The 27,300-nt window shown below is 40.1% G+C and overlaps 1 protein-coding gene across 4 annotated transcripts in view; it reads right to left on the reverse strand.

The window, feature by feature from the left end:
- The window catches only part of USP47 (ubiquitin specific peptidase 47), a 52,123-nt gene that overhangs the window by 19,283 nt on the left and 5,540 nt on the right, over positions 1-27,300 (reverse strand). The window contains exons 2-12 of one of the 4 annotated variants that reach the window (XM_038137203.1): positions 18,136-18,195; positions 14,859-15,062; positions 13,864-13,980; positions 12,607-12,745; positions 10,985-11,081; positions 10,341-10,486; positions 9,453-9,532; positions 8,494-8,643; positions 2,354-2,449; positions 2,111-2,263; positions 580-747 (exon numbers count right to left, since the gene is read on the reverse strand). In XM_038137203.1, coding sequence (XP_037993131.1) covers positions 580-747; positions 2,111-2,263; positions 2,354-2,449; positions 8,494-8,643; positions 9,453-9,532; positions 10,341-10,486; positions 10,985-11,081; positions 12,607-12,745; positions 13,864-13,980; positions 14,859-15,062; positions 18,136-18,195 — 1,410 coding nt within the window. The remainder of the gene's footprint in view (positions 1-579; positions 748-2,110; positions 2,264-2,353; positions 2,450-8,493; positions 8,644-9,452; positions 9,533-10,340; positions 10,487-10,984; positions 11,082-12,606; positions 12,746-13,863; positions 13,981-14,858; positions 15,063-18,135; positions 18,196-27,300) is intronic. The other 3 variants (XM_038137204.1, XM_038137206.1, XM_038137207.1) reach the window with 3 other exon arrangements.

Below are 27,300 nucleotides of genomic sequence, written 5' to 3' on the forward strand. Positions count from 1 at the left end.
TCAGTCTGACAAGCTGGGAAGACCTTTATGTATCTCAGGTGACCTACACATCAGGTGAATTTTTTCCTTTGTTGTAATGTTAATTTTTGAAAATTCAAATAAACTCACACACTTCCAACCTCTCACCTCACCTTCAATGTCAGAATCAATTATATTTTTATCATTTACATTTCTGGTGGGTAGACCCTAGCCAAGAACAAAGCATCCCTCCAGCCAGTCAGTCACTACTCCCCTCAAGTGGGATGGTGGAGAAAATCAGAAGAGCAGAAGCGGGAACACTTGTGGTTGGAGACAATGACAATTTAATAGGTAAAGGAAACACCAAAAAAATTAATAGTGCAGTGATGCAAAGGCATTACTCAGCACACCCCCACCACCTTCCCCCAGCAGACCAATGCCCAGCCAGTCTCTGAACAACAGCAACCTTGGAAAGCCCTCAGTTTTTCCTGCAGAGCATGACGGTGCACAGCAGGGAATCTGGCATGGAATATCCTGGTGGGGAATCCAGGTCAGCCTTTCCCGCTGTGTCCCTCCTTCCAGCCTCCTGCCCACCCTTCTCACACCCCAGTGTTACCATACCTTTTCACTGCCAGCTTTAGAGATCCTCTCTGCTGCACTATTGCTTTCAAGGCAGATTCCTTCATCAACTCCATCATCATTGGAAAAATCATTGCTCATCTGATCACTGTGACAACTGCCTTCATTTTCTGCTCCACTATCAGTGCAACTCTCCGTCTGAGGAGACTTCTTAAAAATAAGACATACACACTAACATTACACAACATTAAAAGCTATGTGGAACAGGAAATAACACTGTTCGTGAAATTAAAAAATCCACTCCATGAAGCAATAAACTCCTCAAAAACTAGAGACCTCTGCAATTCAGCACCAAGAACAGACTTGTTTCTGTTGGTTTCTTCAGTTCACCTCTTCAGTATTCCTGGGCATTGTGTGCAATTGAACAGTAATTAGGAGCTTTCAGACCTGACAAGGTTGTCTTTGCTACTAGCCTATTCCGTGCATTAGCTATCCCAATTCAGTCTGATACCAAACAACAAATCTGTTGTAACGTGGCCCTGTTAATCAGAACTGACTGAAAACATTTTTAATCACAATCAAAGACTTTTTTTTTCCATTTCAACTCACTGGACTGAGCCAAGGCATTACAGAAAGACTGATCAGTGCTCTGCTAGCTTAACAGCATGGTGTCACCAACACTTTGAATGCATCTCACCCAGTATACCCATCTCTTACCTGATCCTCTTGCCTCTGGATAATTGTTTTGATTTTCTGACAGTCCTTACTTTTATCTGAGCTCTATTCTGCCAGATCAATCTTCATTGTTACTTATCCCACTCACTCTGAGAGGTATCAAATTGTCTACATGGGATCCTTTCTAAGACAAGGGTTTGTAGAGAGCCAGAAAAGCCTCTCCATTTGAACATCCAAGCAGTATTTCTCTTATACCAGTGCAGGCCAACAAATGTTTTCAGGAATGGAGAGGAATTACTTTGGTCTTCAATGCAAAACGCACAGTAAATACTTCTTGGTGAATGCAACTGCACAACATGAATTTTGGTAAAACCCGGAAAGTAAAAAGCCAGAAGACTGATGGGAAAAAATAAAATTTTTTAAATCTTATTTCTACAGTATACACTACATGGTGATTCAGAGGGAAGAAATTCATTACTAATATTTCTGGACTAACATCAGTATTCAGAGTTTTGAAAATTTACATCACCTCTCACAACCACCACGATTCAGACACAAGTTTCAGATAAATCTTCCTTTCTGGAATTGCAGTATATATGTAGAAGCCCTAAGACTCGTGTCTTTAAATCTGTCTATTGAAGATGTAAGAAATCTGAAACAGCTTCCTTATGGAAGCTGGAACCCCAACTAGAGAGAAAATGTCTGTTGGCAATATTAAAAAAAAAAAAATCCATGTGGACAAATTTAAAATCTTCAAATTACAACACTAGCATGCTAAAGAACATTTTACGTAGATGAATAATGTTGTTAAAATGGGTTTATAAGACTGGAATTTTGATTTCCTGAATGAGAAACTTGAAGGAAGTTAAATGCCTTTCTCTGAAACCAAATACCTTACCTCATCTTCAACATCAATAAAGACACTCATGTCCAGCTCCTCAGGAAAAGTCATGCGGTCATTGAGTTTAATTCTGTGCATTGTGGTATAATCAAAGTCAAATCTCTTCAGCTGTAATGTCAGCAGGTACGGAAAGTGCAAGAACCGCAGACCCTAAATGAAACAAGGACAACATTATGTCTCTGTTATCAGGATTGGCATTTATTAAAAGTAATTTTTGCAAATCATTTGACCAGTCTTTACCTTTCTTGCATCACATTTCTTCTTACATCGCTCACAGAAGTACTGATTTGGGCCATCAAGGATCTCAGGCTGAATGAAAGCATGCAGTGCTTCTTCCTAAGAATAAAAACATGTTACCCCATTTTTAAAGAGTGTTTACTATGCAGGTATAAATTTACAATGCAAACACATACAAACAATTCATTTAAATCTATCACCAAAATTTGATTGACAAACTTTGGTATAGACACAATATTTAGGTAAAAATGACCATTTCTACCCAGCAAAACCACAATTACTGTTAACTGTATCTCATTCAGTATTTGATGAATCCCAACTGTCTTTGGTTCAACAGTTACATTTACTCCTGTTATCTTGCACATCACATTGAGTCATGTCTGTAAAGTCATCTGCTGTGAAAATGAGCTTATTTTTAAACCCTGCCTTGTCCTTGTTCTCCCAAAATTTTGAGATGGTTCTTCTGCATTTCTAAAGGAGTTTTTCTCAAAAGATCCGATCTGATGTTTAGAGGGGGAAAGAGGAAGCAGCACCCAAAAAAATGTTACTCAGTTTCTCAGTGCCCTGCATGAAGATAGCCTTAGTCCTGTTCTACCAAGGGTCAGGAAACTACATTTGAAGATCCTATTTGTAAGTGAAAGCTGGGGAAAGGACAGAGGGAAGAGTATTTGAGTTTTGCTCCCAAGGGAGTAAGACTCAGATAAGGTCATCTATAAAGACAGAAGTAGTTTCCTAGCTCAACCTTATGAGGCAACTAAGCAATAACTGGAATTCAGTCTTCTGACAGCTGCCTAGTTTGGGGTAGTTCAAAGAACCCCACAAATTCTGTCACTAATGCTTACACCCAGGACTTCAATGATTTCTATTTTGCTCCTCACTACAGGAATCAATATTCAAAATACAACCAAATTGATCATTATTCCTTTCCCTACCACAATTTGGAGTAACACAACGGCACATTAAAGTGTAAATACTTGGGAGCAAACTTGTTCAAACAGAATTCACTACAAGTATTGAGATGGGTTCACTGAAGAATTTTACCCAGAGATTTTCGAAGTTAAAAACTATAACCCAGTCAGCTTGCAAGCCAATAGGTTCCGGGTTTCTGAACTCCAAGCGGAAGCCAGAAGTTCTCTGTTCAGCCATGGAGGTGAAAACAAACACAACTTGCTACAGCATTTTTAAAATCATCATCTGTTAATGAAGGTCTGTGGCTGTTCCTCTGACATTTTGAGTAAGCAAGAAGGGGCTTAAGTGGGCAGAGTAAACTCAGCAGTCATAACATGGCTGGCAAAGAACCCATGACTGGTATCTAAATCCTGTTGTTTGGCAAATCCCACTTTGGGAACAAATCAAGGATATGCCAAGTTCTTCACAAAAGCCTCCAGTTCTTCCCCCCCCTTCTTTCTTTCCAAGAATGGAGGCAAGCAGCAAGAACAACAAAGCAAGTTATTTTCCAAAAGCTCTGTTGCTATTCTAGGAGAAAGGGCTTTTAAAAATGGACTCTATTCCAGGTGACAACTATTCACAAATGAAAGACCTGCCAAACTCCATAAAACAACTGTACAGTGAAGGCAGTCATCTCAATTTCCCATTTTTGAGCCAGCCAGAAAGGTCTTTGAACAGCCCTGAAAGCTCTTGGGCAGAGACTCTCCAGACATGTGAAAACCTTTTAGAGTCTGAACTGAACTGCTATCGATGTCTTTACTTCCTAAACGCCACAGAAGCTGAGTTGCTTTTTACTCCAGGGCCACAGACAGCTAGTGTTTAGCAAGATTATGTACTGAAATGTGAGGAATCTCATTCTAAAATGTAAGCAAAAAGACTAAACAAGTTAGAACCTGCTTAAAAAGAAAGCAGAAGAAATGCATTGCTGTAGTTTGACTGTTATTCACAGCTATTTCAGTGAAAGCAAAAAAGTTAATGGCCAACACAGAAAACATGAATCAGAAAACACCACAATATGACATCATAATCAGTGACAGAACTGTCTTGTGAGCCAAATGCCAGTTAAGGCAAGAAAAATATATTTCAAGTGTAAGAAAAAAGTTGCAGCTCATGTATCAGCATGAATACAAATGGGAATATATGGAGGATGGGACATAAATTATTGTGCAATGCTTATGTAGACTCACAGGATGTGCAATTTAACAAGGAAACACCCTACAAATTTTTACATAAGGCAAGAAGTGATGATGCTTTAGACCCCTGAGAAGGCAATGAAGCATTATTACATCACTCTTGAGATTTCACTGATTAGCACACATAGTGAGCTGAGCTTTGAAAGGCCTGATTGAAGCTCCTGGGACCTCCATTAGTTTTGAGCTATATATAAAGCCATGTATTTTCAATCCTTGGATAATGACCATTGCTGCCCCCCACGCTGACTCTCTTGCCTCTTACATAATCTTTACACCAAGCTTGGTTCTGCTGATTAGGAGGTTTCTTAATACAGTTCCTACTCTAGTGTCTAGAGTTCATCGCTCTCTGCTCTGACAGTTGGCTCAGCAGAAGCAGGGACAAAGCTGCCAAGCTGCACAGCCTTTCCCAGCACACATCCCCTGCCCTGCAGTGCCACCAGAAGCCAGTGTTACCTTAGGAGTTACCTTCAACGTGGCAGCTGTTATCTACGTGGCAGCTGTTATCTACTTTCGGAGTTACTGAGCATTTCCAAAATCCCCCCCACACACACACTTCAAAATAAAGCCTAAGTGATCAAGCTACAGATTAGGGTGACAAAAGCTATTTAAACTTCTTTCTAGTTCAAAGAATCAGAAGAACAATACAGGCTGAAAGAAATTTCTGGAGATCATCTGATCCTAATCCCTTGCTCAAATCAGGTCAAACTTTAAGCATATTGCTCAGAGCCTTGTCCAGCCAAGTTCTGAGTGTATTCAGTTTTTAATATTCTGAGATTTCTGTCACTTAGCACACTAAAATGCTGTAACAATTCAACCTAATTATTGTCTGGCTCAAGAGATGCACTGACTGCAGAGAACTTTCCCCTCCATAAAAATAAATTATGATCCAGTCTGTAGTAAGTGCCATACTGCAAGCATTTGTAAATGTGTAAAACCTGTGAATAGGAGCAGTAGGACCTTTATGAAGCCTTACACAACAAATGGCACTTAGGCAAAACTGCTGTTGGAAAAAGCTAGAAACTAACTGCCATCTCAGGTTTTCAGAGCTCATCAGTTTTTCTGTGCTCAAAGAGTATGTTCAATGAAAAACACAAGACCTCATTGTTACTGATCTAGCCTTAAAAACAAAAAGGAGTTATCACATCATCCATATTCTGCCTTCAACAGTTTGGCAAGGACACCACAAAGTAAGTTCACATAAAGTTCAAAGTAATTTCTGCCCTAAGAAGGACTACTTGTACACATACACTCTCAAAAGAAAAGCTATGGTACAAAAGATCCTGAAAACTAACAGTACTTAACAAAACACAACTGCATTTGCTGCACCTCCAGAATACTTGGATCATTACTAGTTTTCTGGTGTTACAAATCAACACTCACTGTTTTAGTATCATAATTCCAGCATCACTGCTAGCTCCCAGTTGCATCTTTCTCTCCACTGTTCATCCTACAAATATTTTTTTTTTTACTGCAAAACATTTCAGCTTACGCCTAGTGCTGTTAAATTCAAAAAGACACCAGTACCTACAAAAATCAGAAGGCCAATTGTTGCTCCTGTTTACCTCCCTGAAAGAAGCCAAATGTTTTTATGTCTGGATTTCTGCTGACCTCAAGAAAAGCTTGATTCAGGGATTTTTTGACACCATACCCTCGACCAATGCAGATTATATAAGTGCTTTTTCAGAAACCATCTTGAGTCACACACTGACAACATCTCAATGCCCCAGAGCTGCCCTAGTGAGTTTGCAGCTATGCTTCATGGAGTTGGGGGATAGAGTGGGAAATCAGAAAAATTCCAAATGCAAACCTTAAGACCACACTGAAGAATTTCAGAATTAGTTCACAGCAGGAAATAAAGAAAGCATGACATTATCCTTCCCAGTTTTTCAATGTCCCCATGCATTGAGAAGTAATACACGTATAAATTAATGCAACATTTCAAGCATCTGCATTTCTTTGGTTAATGCACAATGTCAAACAGCGGGATAATGCTCTTTAAATGGCATTCTACAGATTAACCTTATTCAAGGCTCATCCATCCATTCTCTCTTATTGGAAAGTAATGGAAAATCACTTACCTCTAACTAGAGTTCTTTGAAGGTAGTATCCTCCTTAGATCCCCTATCTTGGGTTGTGTCGCCTGCTGCAAGTTCCCTCAGGAGCTGACTAGCAAGGTCTAAAAAGTTTTACATTCCCTTCCATAAGCCCTATTAGCGCATGTGTGAAGGTTTTGATCTCTCAGACCCTTTTACCTACACCTACTAAATCACACCATCTATGGATCAATGGAGGATACTACCTTCAGAGAATTCCATTTAGAAACAGGCGATTTTTCCCTTCTCCAAAAGCAAGTATCCTCCATATCTCCCCACTGCTGAAGACTACAGAACTAAAAATTACATCTGCTATCGATCATACATATGCAGGGAGGAGAATCAACTGAATGTAATCAGAATAGGAATTGAAAAAGCTCAAAAATTGAAGCATCAATACAAGTTACAACCATGGAAGTTTGTGTAACAAAAATCTTAGAACTACGTTCCTCAATGTAGTGAACCCAGTAAATGCTGACTGAAAGGAAAAATATCATATACTATTAAAACTAATCTGATCTTTAAGTCCTTATTGATTCAAGTTTTATTTTTACAAAATAATAGACAAAGTCTTTTTTTAGCACTGCTTTACAGACTTGTCCACTGAAGGAAAAAAAACCTTTCCATTTGAGACATACGAACAATGCATTGTTAAATGCAGAATTTAACTATATGAACTGAATAGTTTTCATTATTTTTAACAGATTATAAAAATCTAATTATTGAATAAAAATTCCAACAAATAAAATTTAGTTTGGGGAATACTGCTAGAAATTAGGGTTAAAAGGTGAAAAAGGGAAGCCATCTGTATAAAATATCAATCTGTATTAAGACAGCTTCAATTAGCTGGACAGTTCCAGAAAATTTTAATGCAATCTTAAAAAGAATTTGAAGAACGTTACTAACTTGAATTCTCTGCACAAGATCAATGTCCCTCACCTTTACTATTCCTCAAGACTGGTATTTAAAGTTTCAAAGTATGAAGTACTTTGAAGCTATACTGCAGTTTAAATTAATTCTAACAATTCTTAACAGAATTACTGTTAAGAATTACGGACTATTAGTCCTTTAAAAATATTGCCAGCACACTAAATACAGAAGGAAAAATACTTTATGTTTAATAAACAAGCCAATTACACAAGTGTTTGTTTAAAACAACCTTTACTGAAAGACCTGTTTGATTTATTCTTATTCTTTCTCACAACTCCATCCATAGAATACTGTGGAATTTCACAGTTTGTAATACTTCTTTTTCAGGGTGGAAAAACTCAAACAAAAGAACTTCCACAGATTTACTAAGCAATAGTTATGCTTGCCAGCATCAATAAAGCTGGAGCAAAAGAGACTACAAACACTGATGTAGAACAAGATTTTTGAATCATCATCAAATTGCTTATTAAAAGGATATGGTATCTAAGAAGTGACCTTTAAAAGCATAGCAACAACATGGCAATTAAAGTAAAAATTTTATGTCAGTGTTCTGTTCTTTCACTGACACTTTCAATAATGCTATGAAAATTTAGCAGATGTGCCAGTAAAAAAACCAATCCAAATAAAACTTTGTGATCTCATAAAAAATCTCTCAAGTAAATGCTGAAGATTTTATCAGGAAGAAAATAACTGATTACTGCAGCCCTAAGGCAATAAAGTTGCATTTCCCCTCCCCTTATACATGCACCAGTAGGACTCATTGAAGGGCAAAAGAAAAAAAAACCAAAACAAAAAATAAACCAAAAAGCCAAAAAAAAGAAAAATCTTCTAGAACTTGCTAGCTGGTTCACTGCACAAAGACGAACACCCCAAGATGGAGTATCTAGGATGATACTTACCAGGGAACCAATTCTACCACTGGGGCATTATGTATTCTATGTGTGTATGGATGCACTATTAGGACCATAATAGTACACACCACGCTAGCAAACGCCTGGCTGGAGCCATAGGGCCGGATGACCAGAGGGATATCCAGGTACGTGTCGATTCTCCAGCCTTCATAGCCACACTCTAGGCACCTCACATAGTCCTTCAGTTTGCCTTGGTACAGTTGATTTATAAGATCAGCCTGAAACAAACAGATGCAGCAACAGGGATTTAAAAGGAATGACCAATATTGTATTTCTTTGGTTTTACAAGAAAAGACCTTTTTGTCAATGAAGTCTTAATTGCATGGCTACACATTGAAAATACCATTCCCCAGCAGGTCATCCACCTCCTGATTTCTTACTTTCCCCTGCTCAAAACATGTATCAAACAAGCTTCTCAAATGATGTTACATTAAGTTTCAGTGTCCTTTATAGTCATGTCTTAAGTGACTACAAAAGCACCACACTGAATTTTAAAACGAGGCTGATCTTGCAGACATTGTAAACAGACTGACCCTGCAGTCCCTTCCTGTGTTTCCAGAGACAATTTACCAATTACCCCTATTTACCAAAACTGGCCTGCAGGAAGGTGGCCATTTGTCAGAATGTATCCTGTGCCAGGAATATATTCCTAACTTTCTCCTGCATTAAGAAGGGAGAGCTTGAGCTTCTAGAGGCCACAACAAAGCCTAATAAATACTGACAGCAAGGAAGTTCTTGTGGGAATTACACGGTCACTTTCTGTGCTTCAAATAAAGACTGAGTATAATATTCCAGAGTGCAGAATATTCCACTTTTAATTGGAGGAGGAAAACAGATGCAACACACTTTTGAAAGTCATACATCACAGTAGCTTAACTATCGCATCAAACCAGAAAGCTGGAAACTACCACAGATTTTCAATAAGCTGGTATTTAAAATTTAGTAAATGATTTTTACAATCATTAGAAAACCCAACAAATGCCCACAATACTACACCACTGAATGAAGACAGTTTTTCCAAGCTTACCTGCTCCGTTTGCTTCCATTTCTGCTCCAAAGCATCAAACATGACTCTACAAAGCTCCTGCACATCATGCTGCTGCCATGCTGTTAAAAATTGAAGTTATTATTAGTTAAAACAGGAGATGTTGTTAGTCCCAATACCGACTGTAGCCTGAGAATGCTTCCTAAAAAACTACTCATTAGTTCAAGTGTGTGCCTACCCTACTACCTATTCACTACTGGGCCAGTGTTCAAGTCCACAGGCAGCTGCCTCTCAACGTAAGCCAGAAAAATAAGCAGCCAGCTTGCTCACCATGTTTATACATAAACAAAAACTGTGTACACAAGCAAGAATATGTGAAAAATACAGAACTGCTAATGTACTCTGGTATAAAACAAACTGCTTCTGATTTCTGTCCCACTTTGCACTAATTCTCCAAAACCCAACTTTCAACTTGTCATCATCATGTGCTAATGGAAAAATCAACAGGTTATGGGGCAAAATTACACCACACAAGTGTAAAAAAGACACACACAGTGCTTGATTTGAAGTAGACAATAATATGGGTAATTCCATAAATGCAACATGGGCATTTGACATTTGTGATTCAAAACAGAAGCAAGTTTCCTATAAAGAATTACTTTTTAGAAACCATTTACATGTATAATGACAGTATAATTACAAAAAAATAATGCTTTTTACTTTAACAGCCCAAACCTCACAGATGCCATTTCTTTAACAATCAAACACACCGCACAACAGAGTATCCATGCAGGCTATTTCGTTTCCACTGAAAAAGCTGATTCCATTAATTACTCCTAATTATGGTGGTAGTTTCCCCCATGAACAGCAGTTTAGCCCTAGCAGGCAGCAGCTGAAGCAAAGCACAGCAGTTTAACAGCTGCACATTACCTTCGCTACTGTCCCATCCAAAACTCCGTGTGACGTCTGTTGTTTCAATTGCCCTTTTTTTGCTGGTCTGCAGTAAAACAAACAGTCTTTGTAGCTGGTAGGGGATACTCCTCTCTGGATCCTCTTCAGATTCCTCAAATTCCCACCTATTTGGAACACAAGATATTTGACAAATAAAACTGCTTTGAAAACATTACTCAAAAAGGCATTAAACCGACATTTACTACATTTCAGGTCTGCCATGTCACAGGTTAACTGCAGCTCTCTTTCTTGGGAGAAGCCAAATGCAGTTGCTTTCCATTTCTGCAGTAAGTGGCAATGATACTCTTCAAATGTATAAACATAAAACCAAAACATCTGAAGACATTCACTGTACAGACATGAACTGCACTTAGCATCAAATTTAACTTTCAGTTCGATGTTTTCAAGATTCTTTAAAAAGCGTCCATGTCACAGCCAGTAACTTATATTTTACTGAAAAGCTGGAGCTTTTAAGCAGATATAATTTAAAAGTCTATCCAGCTTGACTTTCATTATCATTTCCAGTATCCAAACAAGGAAATTTTGACAGGCGAAATTCCAAAAGGTCTCCTACCAATAGGAACCAGCACAAATTTAAGAAGTTTTTGATTCTATATACTCACTTATACAATGCATTTCTAAATTCAGGAGTCATGAAAAGTGTTTGCAGAAGGCTGTTCAAGTAGCAAGTCATTGCTTGATTTACCAGCCCCACATAACCTAAAAATATGAGAATCATGAGATGGAAATAATGCAAAAAGATGGCACATCAATTCAAGAGTTAAAACACTTGACAAGAAAACAATTCTGTGATAGTGTTTAGGAACTGCATTCATCTGTTGTTATTTATTGTTATTTGCACTATAAATGAAGGGAATGTTATAATTTCTGAGATCAACGGAGAACAATAGCTCTCCTGAATGACATGAAGCTGTTTTTTTTAATCACATTAAAAAGCAATATTTAATGCTGAATACTACACTAATGGGTAGGCAACTATAAATAATACACTACCGTAGGTAACTATAAATAATAGCAGATTTAAATATTTTACAGAATAAACTAGAATTTTCTAAGAATCAATCGTGTATCAGCTTGCTTATTGCTTCATGTCTGCTAAAAGCAACAATGTTATTGTAATTTGTATCTGCACTGGTTTTATTATTGTTTTCAAATCAGAAATAAAATAAAAAAATCCCAAGTGCCCACACAACACTACTATTCTAAAGCCTTCCCCTTTAAATAACTAATTTAAAAAACTAACTACTAAAACACTGTCATTTTTACAAGCTGAAAATTAAATTATTTACTTACAATAATCTAAGCTGTAATGTTAAGATTTTCTACAAAATATGCAATATTAGCAACAACTGATAAGCAAGAAGCATATCCTGAAGCATCGTATAATAAAGGAATTAAAAATGCCTGTTTATACTCTGAAAATTCTTGAAAAAAATAATCTCAGTACCACACTAGTAATGAAAAGGCAGCTACTTCACACACAGGCATTTTCTGTCAAGAGACTGAATCAGAACATTTGTACTTTATTTATTACTCTACACTATACAAACCATCTTTTCAGTTTTATTAAATGAAAAAAAAAGGCAGATAAACTTCGTTACTTGCTAAAAAGCCTTAAACAGGTGAGAAGTAGTGCAACGCGAGTGGCAGCTTTGTGGCTGCTCAGCACCTTTACCCTGCTCCCAGCTGTAATTTGTCTCCTCCTGCCCTGCTGAGCAGCCTCCCAGAGCCCCGGGCACTCCCCTTCCCAGGGGGACTGCCTGGCTGGGGCATGTAGGAGGAGCCCCTGCAAGAGGGGAAGCCTCCTCTCCCTGGAGGCACAGAAACCTGCAGCCCCGGCAGGAATTCCCAGGCCAAGCAGAGATGTAACAGGGCATCCAGTCCTCCTTCAGCCGGGAGTGAACACAGCTGGAGCCGGGCACTCTGCTGCTCCAACCCTGAGTATGAACTAGGGACGAGCAGCACACCAGCACTGCACAGGAGTGAGTCTGACAGAGTCTGAGTTACCCTGTCCCAGGTAAGGGAAGGATGGAACACAGTTCTTCCATTTCTAAAGTGATGGGAGAGTATCATAAAAAACATGAATAAAAAAATGTAGCAGTGATGTGGGTATTGTTAAAATAAATCGCAATTTATTAAAAAAAAAATCTTGAGGTGCTGCTATTTGAAAATGTGCTAAAATAATTACAAACTAGCATTGCCTTTACAAGAGAGAACAAAATACCTGTCTCTGATTTGCTCAGGACTGAAGAATACGAATAGCTTTGACTGACATAGTCATGGGTACATCCAATGGAGCCTTCTCTTGGAAGGGGACCTATAAATCTCTCCTGTGCACCATCCTCTGCTGTACCTGACTCCTCCTGGAAACACAAACACACCCATGGCATGCACAAGTTAGACAACACATTTGTACTGAAGTACCTGTCAGATCTACTTTTCTCTTGTGGCTAGGAAGCCAGTTTTGCTAGGCACATCACACAATTTTTTCAACATTGCAGATACACAGCGTAACTTTAGTTCTGCCTTCCAAATTCTCAAGCCCTTGACACATTGTTCTTTAGCACTGGCAGAAAGACAGGTCCTTTGGAACACTGCACAACCAAATACACTATTACAATGTACACAACAAGCAAGTGGGCAATTCAGCATCTCCTGAGCCTCACGTTTTCTGCACTGCAATACAGAATTAAGATTGTTTCCAGACATACAAGTTTCACTCCATTACTCTTCCAGAGCCATTCTTCAATTCTGATCTTGAGCACAATTATTTACACATGGGTTTTTCTCCCCCTTTTTCAGGTAATTAAACTCCACAACAAAGGCTAAGTAAGCCAGCATTATCCTGATACAAGAGCTAAGTAATAAATCTTAATGTATCACCAGTCTATCCAGTCCTTGATCTGAGGATATTGCAGCTGTGTGCATCATGTATTTGAGAAACAGAAAATTTCAAAGTATTTGTTATGGCAGACAGTAGCTTCTAGCAACACTGCCAACTCTTCTTTTAAAATTATTTATTTATTCATTCCCCCATAAAGATAAATGTGGAAGAAGCTCACTGCTGTCAATGCAGGGCTGCCATTTTTGAGAACGCTGCCAGAAAGGCTGAACATTGCTTTCAAATACCCAGAGGAAAGGGATTGGATATATCATTAAATATGTATTGTTAAGACTTATCTCTGAGTGTGTCAAAGATCAATTAATTATATAACCTTAGAAATTTGCTTGCAGCAAACATCACATAAAAAGCATGACGAGCATGAACAGAACGACAGCAAATCATTACTAAAGGAATTGGTCCCACTCAGGAGAAATGTGAAATAGATGTAAATATAGTCAAAAGTCTGTGGAGAAGGTTCCCAAAGAAGCTTAGGATGAAATATTCAGCCCAGTTTTATTTCATGTTCTGATCTTACACAAGCACTACAAAGAATACACACCTCTCCCACTGGCTTATGCAGCAGAGTGAAGATTTTACCTGCGTTACGTGAGGCTGCTCACCATCCTTGTCTGTCAAATGCAGAAAGTTCTTCTTCCCTGGCTCAAAACCAGCATCAAGAATGGTTTTGTCACTGTTCTGATCTATTGGAGTCTGCTAAAAAAGAGTAAAACAACAGAAACAACACTTGTTAGAAACAGATCTGTATGCAATTAACAGATTCCATCCAAGTACATTGCTTGATGGGGCTGCTGACACAGTAAGACCACATGAAAATAAATAATTATCCAGTAAACGAAACACACATCATCACTACTGAAATAACTTGGGAACAGTTTAAGAAACATTACAGTCTAATGCTGTTAGTTAATCTTAACAGCTGATTAATCTGTTCAGGAGTCAGACAACGGTCTGCAAGTTCCTTGTGAACATCACATTATCCAGTGTCCCCTATAGCATACAGACACTTTTTCTTCTTTAAAAGAAGAAAAAAAATTACTTTCAGCAGGCATAAACATGACTTGAAATAAACTAATGTCTGTCTCTTAACAAATCTTAGAAAGTTTTCTAGGTGCATTATTAAGTTTTAAGCAAATTAAGAATTAATAAGCAGTATTAAGTAAAATCAACACTGATTCACAATAAAGCATAGGAGTGATGAATAATTTTTTTTTAATATAATACATATAAATAGGTCTAAGAAACATCAGGACTCACTACACAACAGGCTGCTGCTGAGAAGAAAACACTTCTCAAACAAGACTACAGGAAATTAAGACTATTTATCATGGTATTATTAAAAAACATACTGATAACAAAAACTAATATTGCATCTGAATGATCATATGAGTTTTTGTTTAATGATTAAACCGATGCATCATTAAAGAGCACACTTTGAGACTAAAATTCAGCCAAATCAACACAGTGGCATCAGCCTGCTGTTACAGCAGTTAAATGAGCACCACGCAACGCAGGAGGAGGAGGTTTTCTGTGCTGCGAAGTAGCCAGAGGAAGCAGAGAGCTCACTGCCCTACCGTGTCAGAGCCACCGTCTCCATTGCCCCACACCAAGTCAAAAGAGCCGTTCACGTAGCCCACTTTGGCAGCCACGTCCTCAAAGAGCCGCCTGAGCGGGGTGGAGGCCGGCAGGTTCAGCGTGACTCGCTCATTCACCGTCTTGGAGTTCGTGGTGTCCTGGATTATACACAGCACCCGGGGCTCCTCCGCAGCACATTCTGCCTGGAACGGCAGCACACAACAACTCAGGAGCCAAAGCAGGAACAGTTAGGAGCTTAACCGAAAAATCACAACAAGACCTCACCAATAAAATGCAGCATACTTTTAAAAACTAAAGTTCCTAAAACTGGACTTTATTTTCTGAAGTGAGCATGAGAAAATGAGGAACCTTCAAGTTTTGAAAAATCTACAAAAACAAGCTTTGTTTTTATAAAACAAGAAGGAATTTGTTCTGGTGTGGGGACAGAGAAACCGTTCAGGTTCCACACAGAATTCCAGCTAGCAAGCGGAGAGGAGACTCCTTCAAAAGCAGGAGCAGACTTCCAAGTCATCACCTCCAGCTTTGACACAATCATAAATCCTGCTGAGGCAGAATATACCTTTTGTGACTTTCAGGAATGCAACGCAGAAAATTTGCAAGCTTCCAAGCAACCTTGGAAGCTGACCACTAAATAAAAAGTTTCATAATCAAGCCACCAACTTCCCACTAACTCCACAGCTGTCTGAGTTGCAGGAGATATTCTTCTGCCTGAACAAAGTAAGAAAAGTAGCACTGACAAATGGCAACTGGACAGAGTAAAGAGAGCTTAAATAGAAACTTCAATCTATCTGAAATCAGAACAATAATGATCTTGAATGAAAGTGGTAATGGAATAATAATAAAAGTTTCTGGACCCAGGTAAGTCAAGAAAAACAGCATTTTTCCAACACTGAAAACCGAGGAAGTCAAAAATCTAAGCACAATCAACTAATTATCTTAATTATCCAAAACTGTAGAACAACAATAACTGATATTTAAATACACATCTCATAGGAAAGGATCAGGTAAGCAAAAGGAATTATTCCTTCAGGGACTCAGCCTTTTCAAGCTGTAGCACACAGAAGCATTAGTAATGAATGCATTGTCAGGGTGCCCAAATCTCAGTCCATGGCTAGTCCAAAGGCCACACCATCCAAAAAGGCAAAAAACCACATGCACTGCTATCACGATTCTCAGTGGATAAGAACAACAAAAGGCAATAATTAGGTTCATGCTCAAACTCTCAGCCACATCACAAGCAGATTCTAGAGAACAGAGAGCTACAAAGCAGATCTGAACATCTTCAGAATCCCCTGTATTTCTACACAAGCAGCCTCGCAATGCAGAAGAGCACCGCCAAAGTGGTACAGTCCCTTTTGAGAGCTCTTACACCACCAACCCCTTGGAAAAGGAACTCGGACCTTCCAGCTGATGCCTTCATTCCAGGGGATTGCAAGATCTGCTGGCAGTGTTCCCATAGGGATAGAATAAAATGTTAGCTGACTGCAGCATCTATTCCTATCAGTGTCACAAAAAAGTTGTTAGAGGAAGGCAAATAAAACCACCCTCCACCCAATCTGTATGACATTAATTGCCTTTTGACTAGGTTGTTTTTTAAGACTTTGGAGTCCAATTTCTTTAGGTTTATTAAATGAAATATCCTGTGTGGAAGCCTTCATTAACTGCATGCTCAAAAAGATTCAAAGCGTTATTTGCAGCAAATCTCTAACACCTCATACCTTTCATCTTTATGGGAAAATTTTACATTTATGAACTACTTTCCAAGAAGACACCCAAAACTATTCCTGGAACATTAACCACACATTAAGAAGAAAACAGAGTTTGGAACTCAAAGTAATTTTGACATATTATATCTTCACTTTCATCTACAGCACCCAGAGAGACACACAGGGCTGTACTTAAGTGGATTAAAACTAAATTTCACCAGTGACTTCTTCTCCTGGGCTCTTCCCTTGAAATTTCCCAGCACAGCATCTTTTTTATTTTGTTGGTGGTTTTTTTTCTTTTTTGCTGAAGAAGCAAGCTCTCTCATTCACTGTGTGGTTAGGAAAGAGAAGGTAAAGCCTGTTCAGTGCTCTTCTTTTTTGATTTTTTTTTAAGAAGGTGAGCAGCAGCTAAGACCCAACAAACTTGTAAGCTCAACCCATACTTACAGGCAGGTGCCTCAGCAATGGTAAAGGCTTGCTCTGGGTGGGAGCCCACCCTACTCTACAGAACACTGCAGGGGGGTTAAGAGGCATTTACTACTATCCATACAGGATCATCTCAGAAAACAGAAGTTAATTTGGATTTAATTTTCCCACACTGATTTTGTATTGATGCTGTAACTTGATGGGCTACCGTGTACAATCATGTCATGAGCAGTTCTCCCCTGGAGCCTCAGTTCGTTGTGCTACTGCCTTTACATAACCAACACTGAGCGCCCTCCTCCTGCAGGAGCTCCCTGGAGTGAACTCCTCCCACTCCCACTCTCCCCGGTACCCTGGATGGTGAATCAGCTGGGACTTGCATTAGACTTGCTACAAAAAATAATTAGGCACACAGTATCTGAGGGATGGAAACAACATTAAGGGAACAAATTCCAGACAATTACAGAAGATTTACTGGTTGGGTTGCTGGATGTTGCACGTCACACAAATCCTCTCTTTCTTGCTCACAGATGTAATTCTGACAGACTGAACTGGTTTAACTCAGGGTCAGTACAGCAAAGGGTATTAAGCTGTCATTCATTCACACTGTCACCACTTCAAGTCATTAGTAGTAAAATAGATAAAGTAAAATAACCTCAGCCCAACTCTACTCATGAAGAGCATTCACACACACCAGCTGAACCAGGAGACAACAATGCAACACCTTGTCTGGGGCTACTTTCCTACAGAAATAGTGTGAAAAGCAAGACTGGCCAGTGATAGATCCCTCAGCTACTCTGACAGGCTGTTATCAAACCAACCCACAACAGGAACACAGAAATTAATTGAAACCATTACATAATCTGAGCAAAACAATTCCTTTTTTAATGCAGAGATAGAGAGAGCCAAAGCCTCACACACCAGTGTAAAAGCATATCAACACATACTCCATATGAAGCTACCACGAAGACTGAATTGAATATGTACATCATCTTTGTATTCAAGAACATGCATAGAGTTTAGTGTCAATAGCTCATGCTCATGTTAAAATAAATAAAAGCTACAGCATCATGCTGCTACCATATTTCTTGGTTATCATTTTATAAAGCTGATTTCATCTGTCTACCTGTGAAAACTTCTTCTTCATTTCAGCAAAGATACTCTGTCTGCAACTCCAAAACATATCCTACAGTATACAAAAACAAAATTAACAAGTCATAATAACTTAATGTTGTAAATTGACTTTTATTTTATACTATAGAAAAATATCATTACTGAGTTTGGAAACACCATTCACAGAATAACTCAAGAAGGAATGGCCTATTTTAATACTAAAATTATCATAGGAGCAGTGTTACAGACAATGTCAGTTAAGTTGTAATACAAAGACTACATCTCATAAAGAAAGAAGTGAATGGATAAGAAAATGTAAATAACAATTCAAGATATAAATTCATATTAACGCTTCCCTTGATTATCTTTAAAAGGTGCCACAGACATAGGTAAATATTTTACCTCAAATGGTTCAAGGGTAGGATTAGCATATAACCCTGTAGTTTGGTTCATTAATGTATTTATAAATTATGAAGCTGTCCAGTTTCATATGAAACTGTTCTTTCCTGCCTGAATTCCTTCCTGTAGGGAAGCTTTATTATTATGAGCCCATTTTTAAGCATGCAGCTGAAGGTAGCAAAGAGATGAAGTTGCTGATTTTATTCCTACCACTGTTAAAGAAACCCTGCCCTGGTATCTCTGATGTATCACCAAAAATTCAACAACAAACATTAACTGCACAAAATTGTTTTATGACTAAACATCAAATGAACCAGTTTCTGAATCTCAAGTGGTGCACTTTGTATTTCTCCAGAAAGGAAAAACAGGAAGTAAGAATGAAGATGCTCATAACATCACTGATCTTCTCCAAATTCCTTCCACTGCGCCCTCGGTAAAGACTACCAAAACAAAGAGCACTGACACGATCGTTACTGATGTGCCCTATTTGCCCCACCAAATGACCTACAAAAATAGCCCAAATTAGACTACTGCATTTAATTTCCCAGCAGGATGACACATAAGGCAAGATATTTTCTTCACGTACTGAACTGAAGATCCAGTTCGGAAGTTTTAATATGACAAGACTGTGTATAGCAGTTTTCTTTACACACCAGTCTGCAATTTCAGATTTGAGAGATTTCAGATTTAAATCACACAATTTAAAAATGTTTTGCTGCCTACTGGTTTTACCTGCTCTTAATCAAAAGCCATATACGTTTAGTTAAAATGACCCAAAGGTTAATGGAGTCCTAGAACCACCAATCTGAAACTGCTGATTTGTAATGTTTTCACTGTTATCAAATACAAAGGACTTAATTAAGACTTCCAATTTTCTTCCTAATCAGGGACTCCAAAGAACCCTGACTTCAGCCTGAATTCCTTCTCTCCAGAGACAGGCAAGCTAAGTCTGGTACACACAGGGGCACATGTAATTTTGTGGTGTGCTATTTGACTTGGCACGCACAGTGGAGAGTGGAAGGGGAGGACAGGCTCCAGGTATTACCCGCGCAGAACTATCTACAGGTTGCTTATTTTATAAAAATATTCCTGTGCTCGGTTGTCACCTCTTGTTTTTTCAGTTAAGGTCTGCTGGGAGATTTTCAAGAGCTACTTCACTAAACAAATTCCATGTAAGAGATCAAACAAAGCAGATTTATTAATTATACGGTTTATATGATGTTCAGAAATTTTAGAAGTAACTGAGAGCTTCTCTAGCAAGACAAATCACAAGTCACAGAATCACAAAACCATTTAGGTTGGAAAAGACTTCCAAGATCACTGAGTCCAACCTTTAACTGACCGTGTCAACTATTCCACGGTACCAAGTGCCACACTGAGTTGTTTCATGAACACCTCCAGAGACGGGGACTCCACCACCTCCCTGGGCAGCCCCTTCCAATGCTGGACAACCCTTTCTGTGAAGCAATTCCTGCTGGTGTCCAACCTGGACCTCCCCTGGTGCAGCTGGAGGCCGTGTCCTCTCATCCTGTCACCGGCTGCCTGGCAGGAGAGGCCGATCCCCACCGGGCTGCACCCTCCTGTCAGGCAGCTCTAGAGAGTGATAAAGCCACCCCTGAGCCTCCTTTTCTGCAGGCGGAACGCCCCCAGCTCCCTCACCTGCTTCTCACAGGGCTTTTACCCTCCAGACCCTCCCAGCTCCACTGCCCTTCTCTGGATCCATTCCAGCCCCTCAATGTCCTTCCGGAACTGAGGGACCCAGAACTGGACGCAGCACTCGAGGCGTGGCCTCACCAGTGCCCAGTCCAGGGGGACAGGCACTGCCCTGCTCCTGCTGGCCACACTCTTGCTGATACAGGCCAGGGGGTCATGGGCCTCCTTGGCCACTTTCAGCTGCTGTCAATAAGCACCTCCAGGTCCTTTTCCACTGGGCCCCATTCCAGCCAGTCTCCCCAAAGCCTGTAGCAAAGCATGGGGTTGTGACCCAAGTGCAGGACACAGCACCAGGCCTTGCTGAAATCACAAGGATGTGTCCATCTCTCAAATACAGCATTCTCCACCTTTCAATTAAAGTGTTCACTCAAACACTCCGAATAAACTTTATAATAACCACTAGCTCAATTCCACATTTTACAAAAAGCTCCTCTCAGCGTGGAAACATATTTAAGGTACAATTAAGAGACCAAAGGTCTTCTGCAGAGTTGCTTAATTTTACCCTGATAAAAGTTATTCTGGAATGCACCAAGCCAATTACTTATTACACCTCACAAAATCAATAGGCAATTAACTACACAGTTCAGGGCTTTCAAATTAACATAGACACCATTCACAGGCAAACCCAGAAACGCCTTACTGCCTTTTCCTCATAAGAGGTAAGAGCAACTACTCAGGTAGCAAGCACATCTATCCAGTACTTGGGAGAAGTCCTCAAAGCTCCATGCTCAAAGCTCCATGCTGCTACTTTGCCAACATGTGACACAGTACACCAGTGGCTTAGGAAAACAAGCTGCAGGCTCTCAAGTGCATGAGGGCTTAAAGGGCAAATGCAGACTGGTAATTAAGGCTATAACTCACAAAATCATCCTACGATTATTTTAGCACAGGAGTCTTCTCAGGCTAATATTTTGGTCAACAAATAGTTGAAATTGTAATTTCAGCTGTTAACTGTAATGTTAAAAGAATATTGAAACACTGACACTTTCATCCCAAGTCACTCCATCTTGCTGAGGGTGGGAATCCTGCGGGATGAAGAGCATCCTCAGCAAGTCTGCTGATGACAATAAGCTGTGTGGTGCTGTCAACATGTTGGATGGAAAAGATGCCATCCTGAGGGACACTGACAGCTTGAGAGGCGAGGCTGTGTGACCCTGATGAATTTCAACAAAGCAAAGTGCAAGGTCCTACACCTGAGCTGGGACAATGCCAAACACACCCAGAGGCTGTGCAGAGAAGTGACTGAGAGCACCCTGAGGAGAAGGACTTGGGGGTGATGGCTGATGAGAAACTTACCATGAGCCAGCAGTGCGAGCCAGCAGCCCAGAAAGCCAAACGCATCCTGGGCTGCATCAAATGGAGCGTGACCAGCAGGTCAGGGGAGGGCATCCTCCTCCTCCACTCTGCCCTCGTGAGCCCCCACCCCAAGTGCTGGGGACATTTCTGGTGCCCACAGCGTAAGGGGGACATGGAACTGCTGGAGCAAGTTCAGAGCAGGGACATGAAGCTGGTAAGGGGACTGGGGTACCTCCCCTACAAAGAGAGGCTGGCAGAGCTGGGGCTGCTCAGCCTGGAGAAGAGAAAGTTGCACAAAGACCTCCTAGCAGCAGTATCTGAAGAGCCTACAAGGAAGCCAGAGAGCAACTGTTCACCAGGAACTGCAGTGGCAAGACAAGGAGTAATGGGGTGACATTGGAAGGGCAAATTTAGACTAGATATATGGAAGAAATTGCTTACATGAGGGTGGCAAGGCACTGGCACAGTTCATGCAGGGAAGTTGTGGAATGCCCCATCCCTGGAAGTGTTCACAGCCAGGCTGGATGGGGCCCTGAGTGACCAGCTCTAGTGGAAGGTGTCCCTGCTCATGGCAGGGGTGTGGAGCAGGATATTGGGATATTAAAGGTCCCTCCCAACCTACACCATTCTACAACCCTTTACACTGCTCCATTTCTGGAAAGGTGATGATGATGAACCTGCATGTATAAGATTTCTGATTATTAGACCAGAGTTAAAAAAGACTCTGTACAATAGGAACATGCAATCAACACACAGGTCTGACCTGGGTGGACATTCTAGAGGGCCATGCTACACAAGAATTCACACCCCATGTAAATTTCTGAAACATATTTCATCCTCCTTCCATGAAAGATCTGCACCTGCAAGTTGCAGAGCATAAAGCATGTTGTTGCTCTGAAGCAATTCAAGCTGTATTTCTGTATATACAAAGGCAGCATTGTTATAGTGCCATCTGCACGACACACATTTGCTTTGACCATATAGGTTCTGTATTTGTTGAAAATAAAGAAACAATAAAAATAGAGTGTTACTAGAGCTGTCACAACAAAATTCAAATGTACAACTGCAGTGGTTTTAACACTGCATTTAGATGTGGCTTGCTATTTTTCAGCCTTGAATCACTGAGTTAATTAAAATTCTATAGCAGCATTTTACTATTTTAACTCCAGCTTCATTTTTATAAAATTACTTTCAGAGACTGAAAGCAAAACCTAAAGCTAAGGTCAAACTTCATACAGATTCTACCCAATATTTCCAAACTCCAGGTCAAGAGCTGAACCAATAGATGTGTGAAGTTTTACTGCCAAGTAAATTTAATGGCCTATTGAGACTTAAAAGGATCACCACTAGAGAAGACTCTACATGTCCACAGCCTGTAAATAATTCTCACAAATCACTGCAGTACAGAGAAAAAACAAAGAGATCAGCAGCAAGCAGCAGACATCAAGCTCACAGTCACAGAATTACTTGGATGATTAAGCCTAAGACAGTAATTCCCAAACCTAATGTAGCTTCAGCAACTTCAGACTCCCATATGAAGTGCACGTAAGTGACTACTGCCAGTCACATCACTGCTGGGCAAACTCTGGGGTGCACATTCCAGGTCTGTGTAAATGACTCGATGCACACTTCCAGCAATTACAAGGACAAGTGAAATCTGGGACCTTCAATGACACACAAGTAGTCTACATCTGTACCTTTTACTTCTGAAGTACAACCACACAGTTGAAACAAGCTTCTGTTCAGCTGAACTGTTGTTAGTGTCTGAATGTTTCTTTCTCTCTCAGCAATGACCAAATACTATCAAATCAGCTCCTTGAGAACAGACAACCATAATTCAGGAATTTTTCCACCTATTTCAAGAGGTCCAATCCATTAAACACCACACTGGATACATGCTGATAGCACTGCTTCCTGCAGAAAATGCAAAGATCAAAGATCTTTCCAATAGACAGCAAGTAAGGGGAGAACAGTCAGTGAGCACCGGGGTACCATTTCCACCTGTTCCCACCATTTCCCCTCTTTCTACCCTGAGCTTTTGAACCACAGACTCCAGAGAGTCCTTACAACCCACCACCCCCTTTTTACCCCCAGCAGAGCTACTCATGCTCCATGTTTTTTTCCGAGCCCGAGGAAGCTCTTTTCAGAGGCCAGCTTCCCTGGTACAGCCAGGTAAGAAGGGTCCCTCCCCTGGGAGGTGAACACGGGGTGATAAAGGTCCTCAAAATGAAGGAGGCACTGAGCAGGTGGTCTCAGACTGACATTGGGCTTTAATTTAGAGGAAAGAAGCACCTTCTTTTTGAAATACAGGTTACTAAACTAACCCTGTCAGAGCACTGAGGTGTTTGTTACTCAGCACAGGTGCTCTGCAACAGCCCAGTCTGAGTTAATGAGAGAACAGTGCACTTAGAATCCTGTTACAAATGCCTGAACCAAAACACTTAAAAAGACGTATTTTATAGCACACTTGTGGCAAACTGAACACACTTTTTAAAACACAGATCCCAGGAGGTCTAAACAGAGTAATTTTGAGCTGTTAACTTGATGTACTGTGTGTTGGAATGTTTTTTGAAGCAAAAATAATTCTGAACAACCTTTAGACACAATCATTTAATCTTGAATCTGACTGATTTTGAAGTATCAGGTTTGTGAGTACCTCAACAACATACTTTATCCTCACTTTGAATTCTTCGTTATACCTGGGGAGACTTCAGGCAAAATCCAACAACAGTGTTTTGAAGCTAGTGAAACCAAACACAGGTCTTCTGTCTCTTTAGAAGTAAGGAAAAAAATTGCTTCACAACAAGCCTAAAATACAACAAAATTCAAGAATATATATCCTGACTGTGGCCATTTGCCTGATAATTGGACCTTTACCCCTTTCCTGGTTTGCTGGAGGGTTTTCAGGGGAGTTAACAGTACCAGCAGAGGAGCAGTAGCAGTATTTTAAATGCATGTATTATATGCAGTAGAGCTTACATCACTAAATACCAACACCACCTGGGCATAACTGCATCTTTCTGTGGTATCCAAAGACACCGCAATGAGACCCTCCATCCTTGGGTGGGGTATGAGTCTGTAAATGGCAGTGCTGCTCACAGGACAAGAGGAGTAACTCCCCCTTCTCTTTGGAAAGGCCTAGAAGAGCAAAAAGCGTCACCGCTGTGGCAATGCCATTGCTCCCGTCTGCACGCCACGCTCGCTGTGTGTGCCAGCTGCTGTGGGCACAGGGTAACTGCTGCAGGTGCCACACTGACACCACGGCCCTGGCCAGATCCATGCTAAGCGAACCCTACAAATGCTCTCCCCATGGGGCGTGACCCAATTCAGGGAGGAGGTACAAAATCAGTTCTGTAACAGAGCCTCTGGGATCTTGTTCCCTTTGGAAAACGGGGTGTATGTTTTACTCTCTTCTCTGTCTTGTGTAGATTTTTATTTTTCAAAGGCACCTTCTCAGAAATGCTTCCTTAGTAACAAATTTTAGCTAAAAAGAATTGGAAGTGCCACCTCACTGAATCAGCTGCATGCCAGCTGTCAACTGTCACTCCTGGAAAATGCACAGGGACACATTATTTTTATAATACATATACACTTCAAAGTCTACTATTTCCAACTTTCCAAACATGTCCAAAAATAACCCTCTGCCTCAGAAATAAAGAGTGTGTTATGAGGCTAGTGTTTCCCTTTGAGAGTTTGTTCCTACTGCTGTGTATTGCTGGGTCATTTGTAAAAAACACTAACAAAAGAATAGGAATGACAAAAAAAGTTGGGATGGGGCCAGAAATAAGTACAAGCCTGGAGGTCGTTCCAAAGACCATAGAAAAAGATACAGTGTAAGGGGACACATGTCTTGGGAGAGCTGAACTGGAGATCAAAAGATCCACTTTTCAGTTTTACAGAAGGTATTTTTCATATTTAAAGTGAGACTTTAGATATGCCTTACTAAGGACATCCTGAAGAACCAGTCTTCTTACACTTATCTCCTTATGGTCTTTTAAATATAGCAAATTAAGGTGATTCAAGATTAATTACTTCCCTTAAAAAAGTTAAACAAAGCAGCTGTCAATAACAAAAGTGTGCAAGTATTTCCTGGTCATACCTGCAGATCACACAAGAACAAAGAAAGTTTTCTTCAGGGGTAACAAAGAATAGTTTAAATATCTATAGCTATCTCTTAACCACTGGACATTGTATTTCACTCTCTTACTCTTAAAAGTTTCCATTTCAGCTGATCCTATTTTCTTTCCTCTGACCCAAAGCTTTTGAGGATTGCAAAGGGTTTTGTAACCGCATTGTAATAATTGTGAGAATTAAATGTCAACGAAGTTCCCTACATTCACAATCTATCTGCCAGACTCTCTACATTTATTACAGTATAACCTTTACACTCAGATCTGAAACAGCGTCATTTTTATGGAGCTTCCTTTGCTTGTAACTCCTCTCCACATTCCTAATCAGTATACTCCTTGGTTTTCCTTAGAAACAAAACCCATAAAAGCTAAAAACAGGGATATGAGAACGCCACAAGACACTACACTTTTATATATTACTCGATACTTGCAACATTTGTCTCCCACTGAGAGTCACAGAAGTAGTGGATGAACTCACCCTTCATTTCTTCAAAGTATGAATTTTATGGAAACATTTTCCCTTGCTGCTCCTATTCTGAAGAACTTTCTGCTGGATTGAATTACAAATGGAACAGTAGCATAAAAACAAATTAGGAGTCTGAGCAAAACCAGTACTCAGAAGAGTCTTCCCTTCATGGAGAATTTTGAAATGAAAGTTTACTTCCCTACAAAATCACCAACAGACATGCATGCTAAAAAATTTAAATCCTGCACAGTTCAGTCATTAAAACACGACTACGGGCAAAGTTTTCAATTCTTTAACAGCTCTCTAATTTTAAGCTGTCCAGCTTCTGTTGGGGAAGGAAAGCTAGAAACTGAGCAGCGAGGTGTGTTAGCAGGCATTCTGTGAGCAGCTCTCTGGGAATTCTGCACAGAACGAAGGATCCAGCTCAGAATGGAAGCACCTGGGCATAAACTCTGCCTGCTGCCACTGCCACCAAGGGCTGCAGGGACAACACAGAACTCTGGAGCAATGTCCCCACAGAAGGAACAGGGATGACAATGTGCAGGAGAGAAAGGACCTAGACAATTTTTCCATATATAAACTGATAGACAAGAAAAAAAAAAGGTACTACGTAAGAGTTTCTGTATCTGCTGTTTCTTCTTTTCCTTCACTGCTGCTGATCTCAACCCAGCACCTACACAAATCAGTGAGCATGGCTGCCTTCCATTCCTTCAGCTCCTGTAGTACGCTGCCAAACTCCTTCAGAAAATGCTATTTACGTGTTCAGACATTATTTACCGGGAAAACTTTCACACTATATCAAACATATTTCTCATGAAGCTCCAAAACCAGAGCATTCACCAACCCTCAGGAATTCAGGCACACTTGCTCATGTTACTGAGGCAGCTTTCATCACATGTGCTTATTGAGAAGCTACACCTGAACTGCAGCACGATATCCAGCTCTAAGCTATTCACAGAAATGCCAATCTAAAAATAATCTGTTGCCATTTTTCAGAAGCACCTAAAGCATCCTTGAGATCACAATCTCAACAATTATATTGAATCAAATGATCTGTACCAATTTCACCCCTAGTATTTTTAGAACATGCACAACTTCCTTTTTAGAAATTATTTCATCTGCCAATGCTGTGCAAGAGCATTTGCTCAGTGCAAGCTGACTACATGCCAAGCAT

The sequence above is a fragment of the Motacilla alba genome, chromosome 5, assembly GCF_015832195.1.
Source record: "Motacilla alba alba isolate MOTALB_02 chromosome 5, Motacilla_alba_V1.0_pri, whole genome shotgun sequence".
NCBI lineage: Eukaryota > Metazoa > Chordata > Aves > Passeriformes > Motacillidae > Motacilla > Motacilla alba.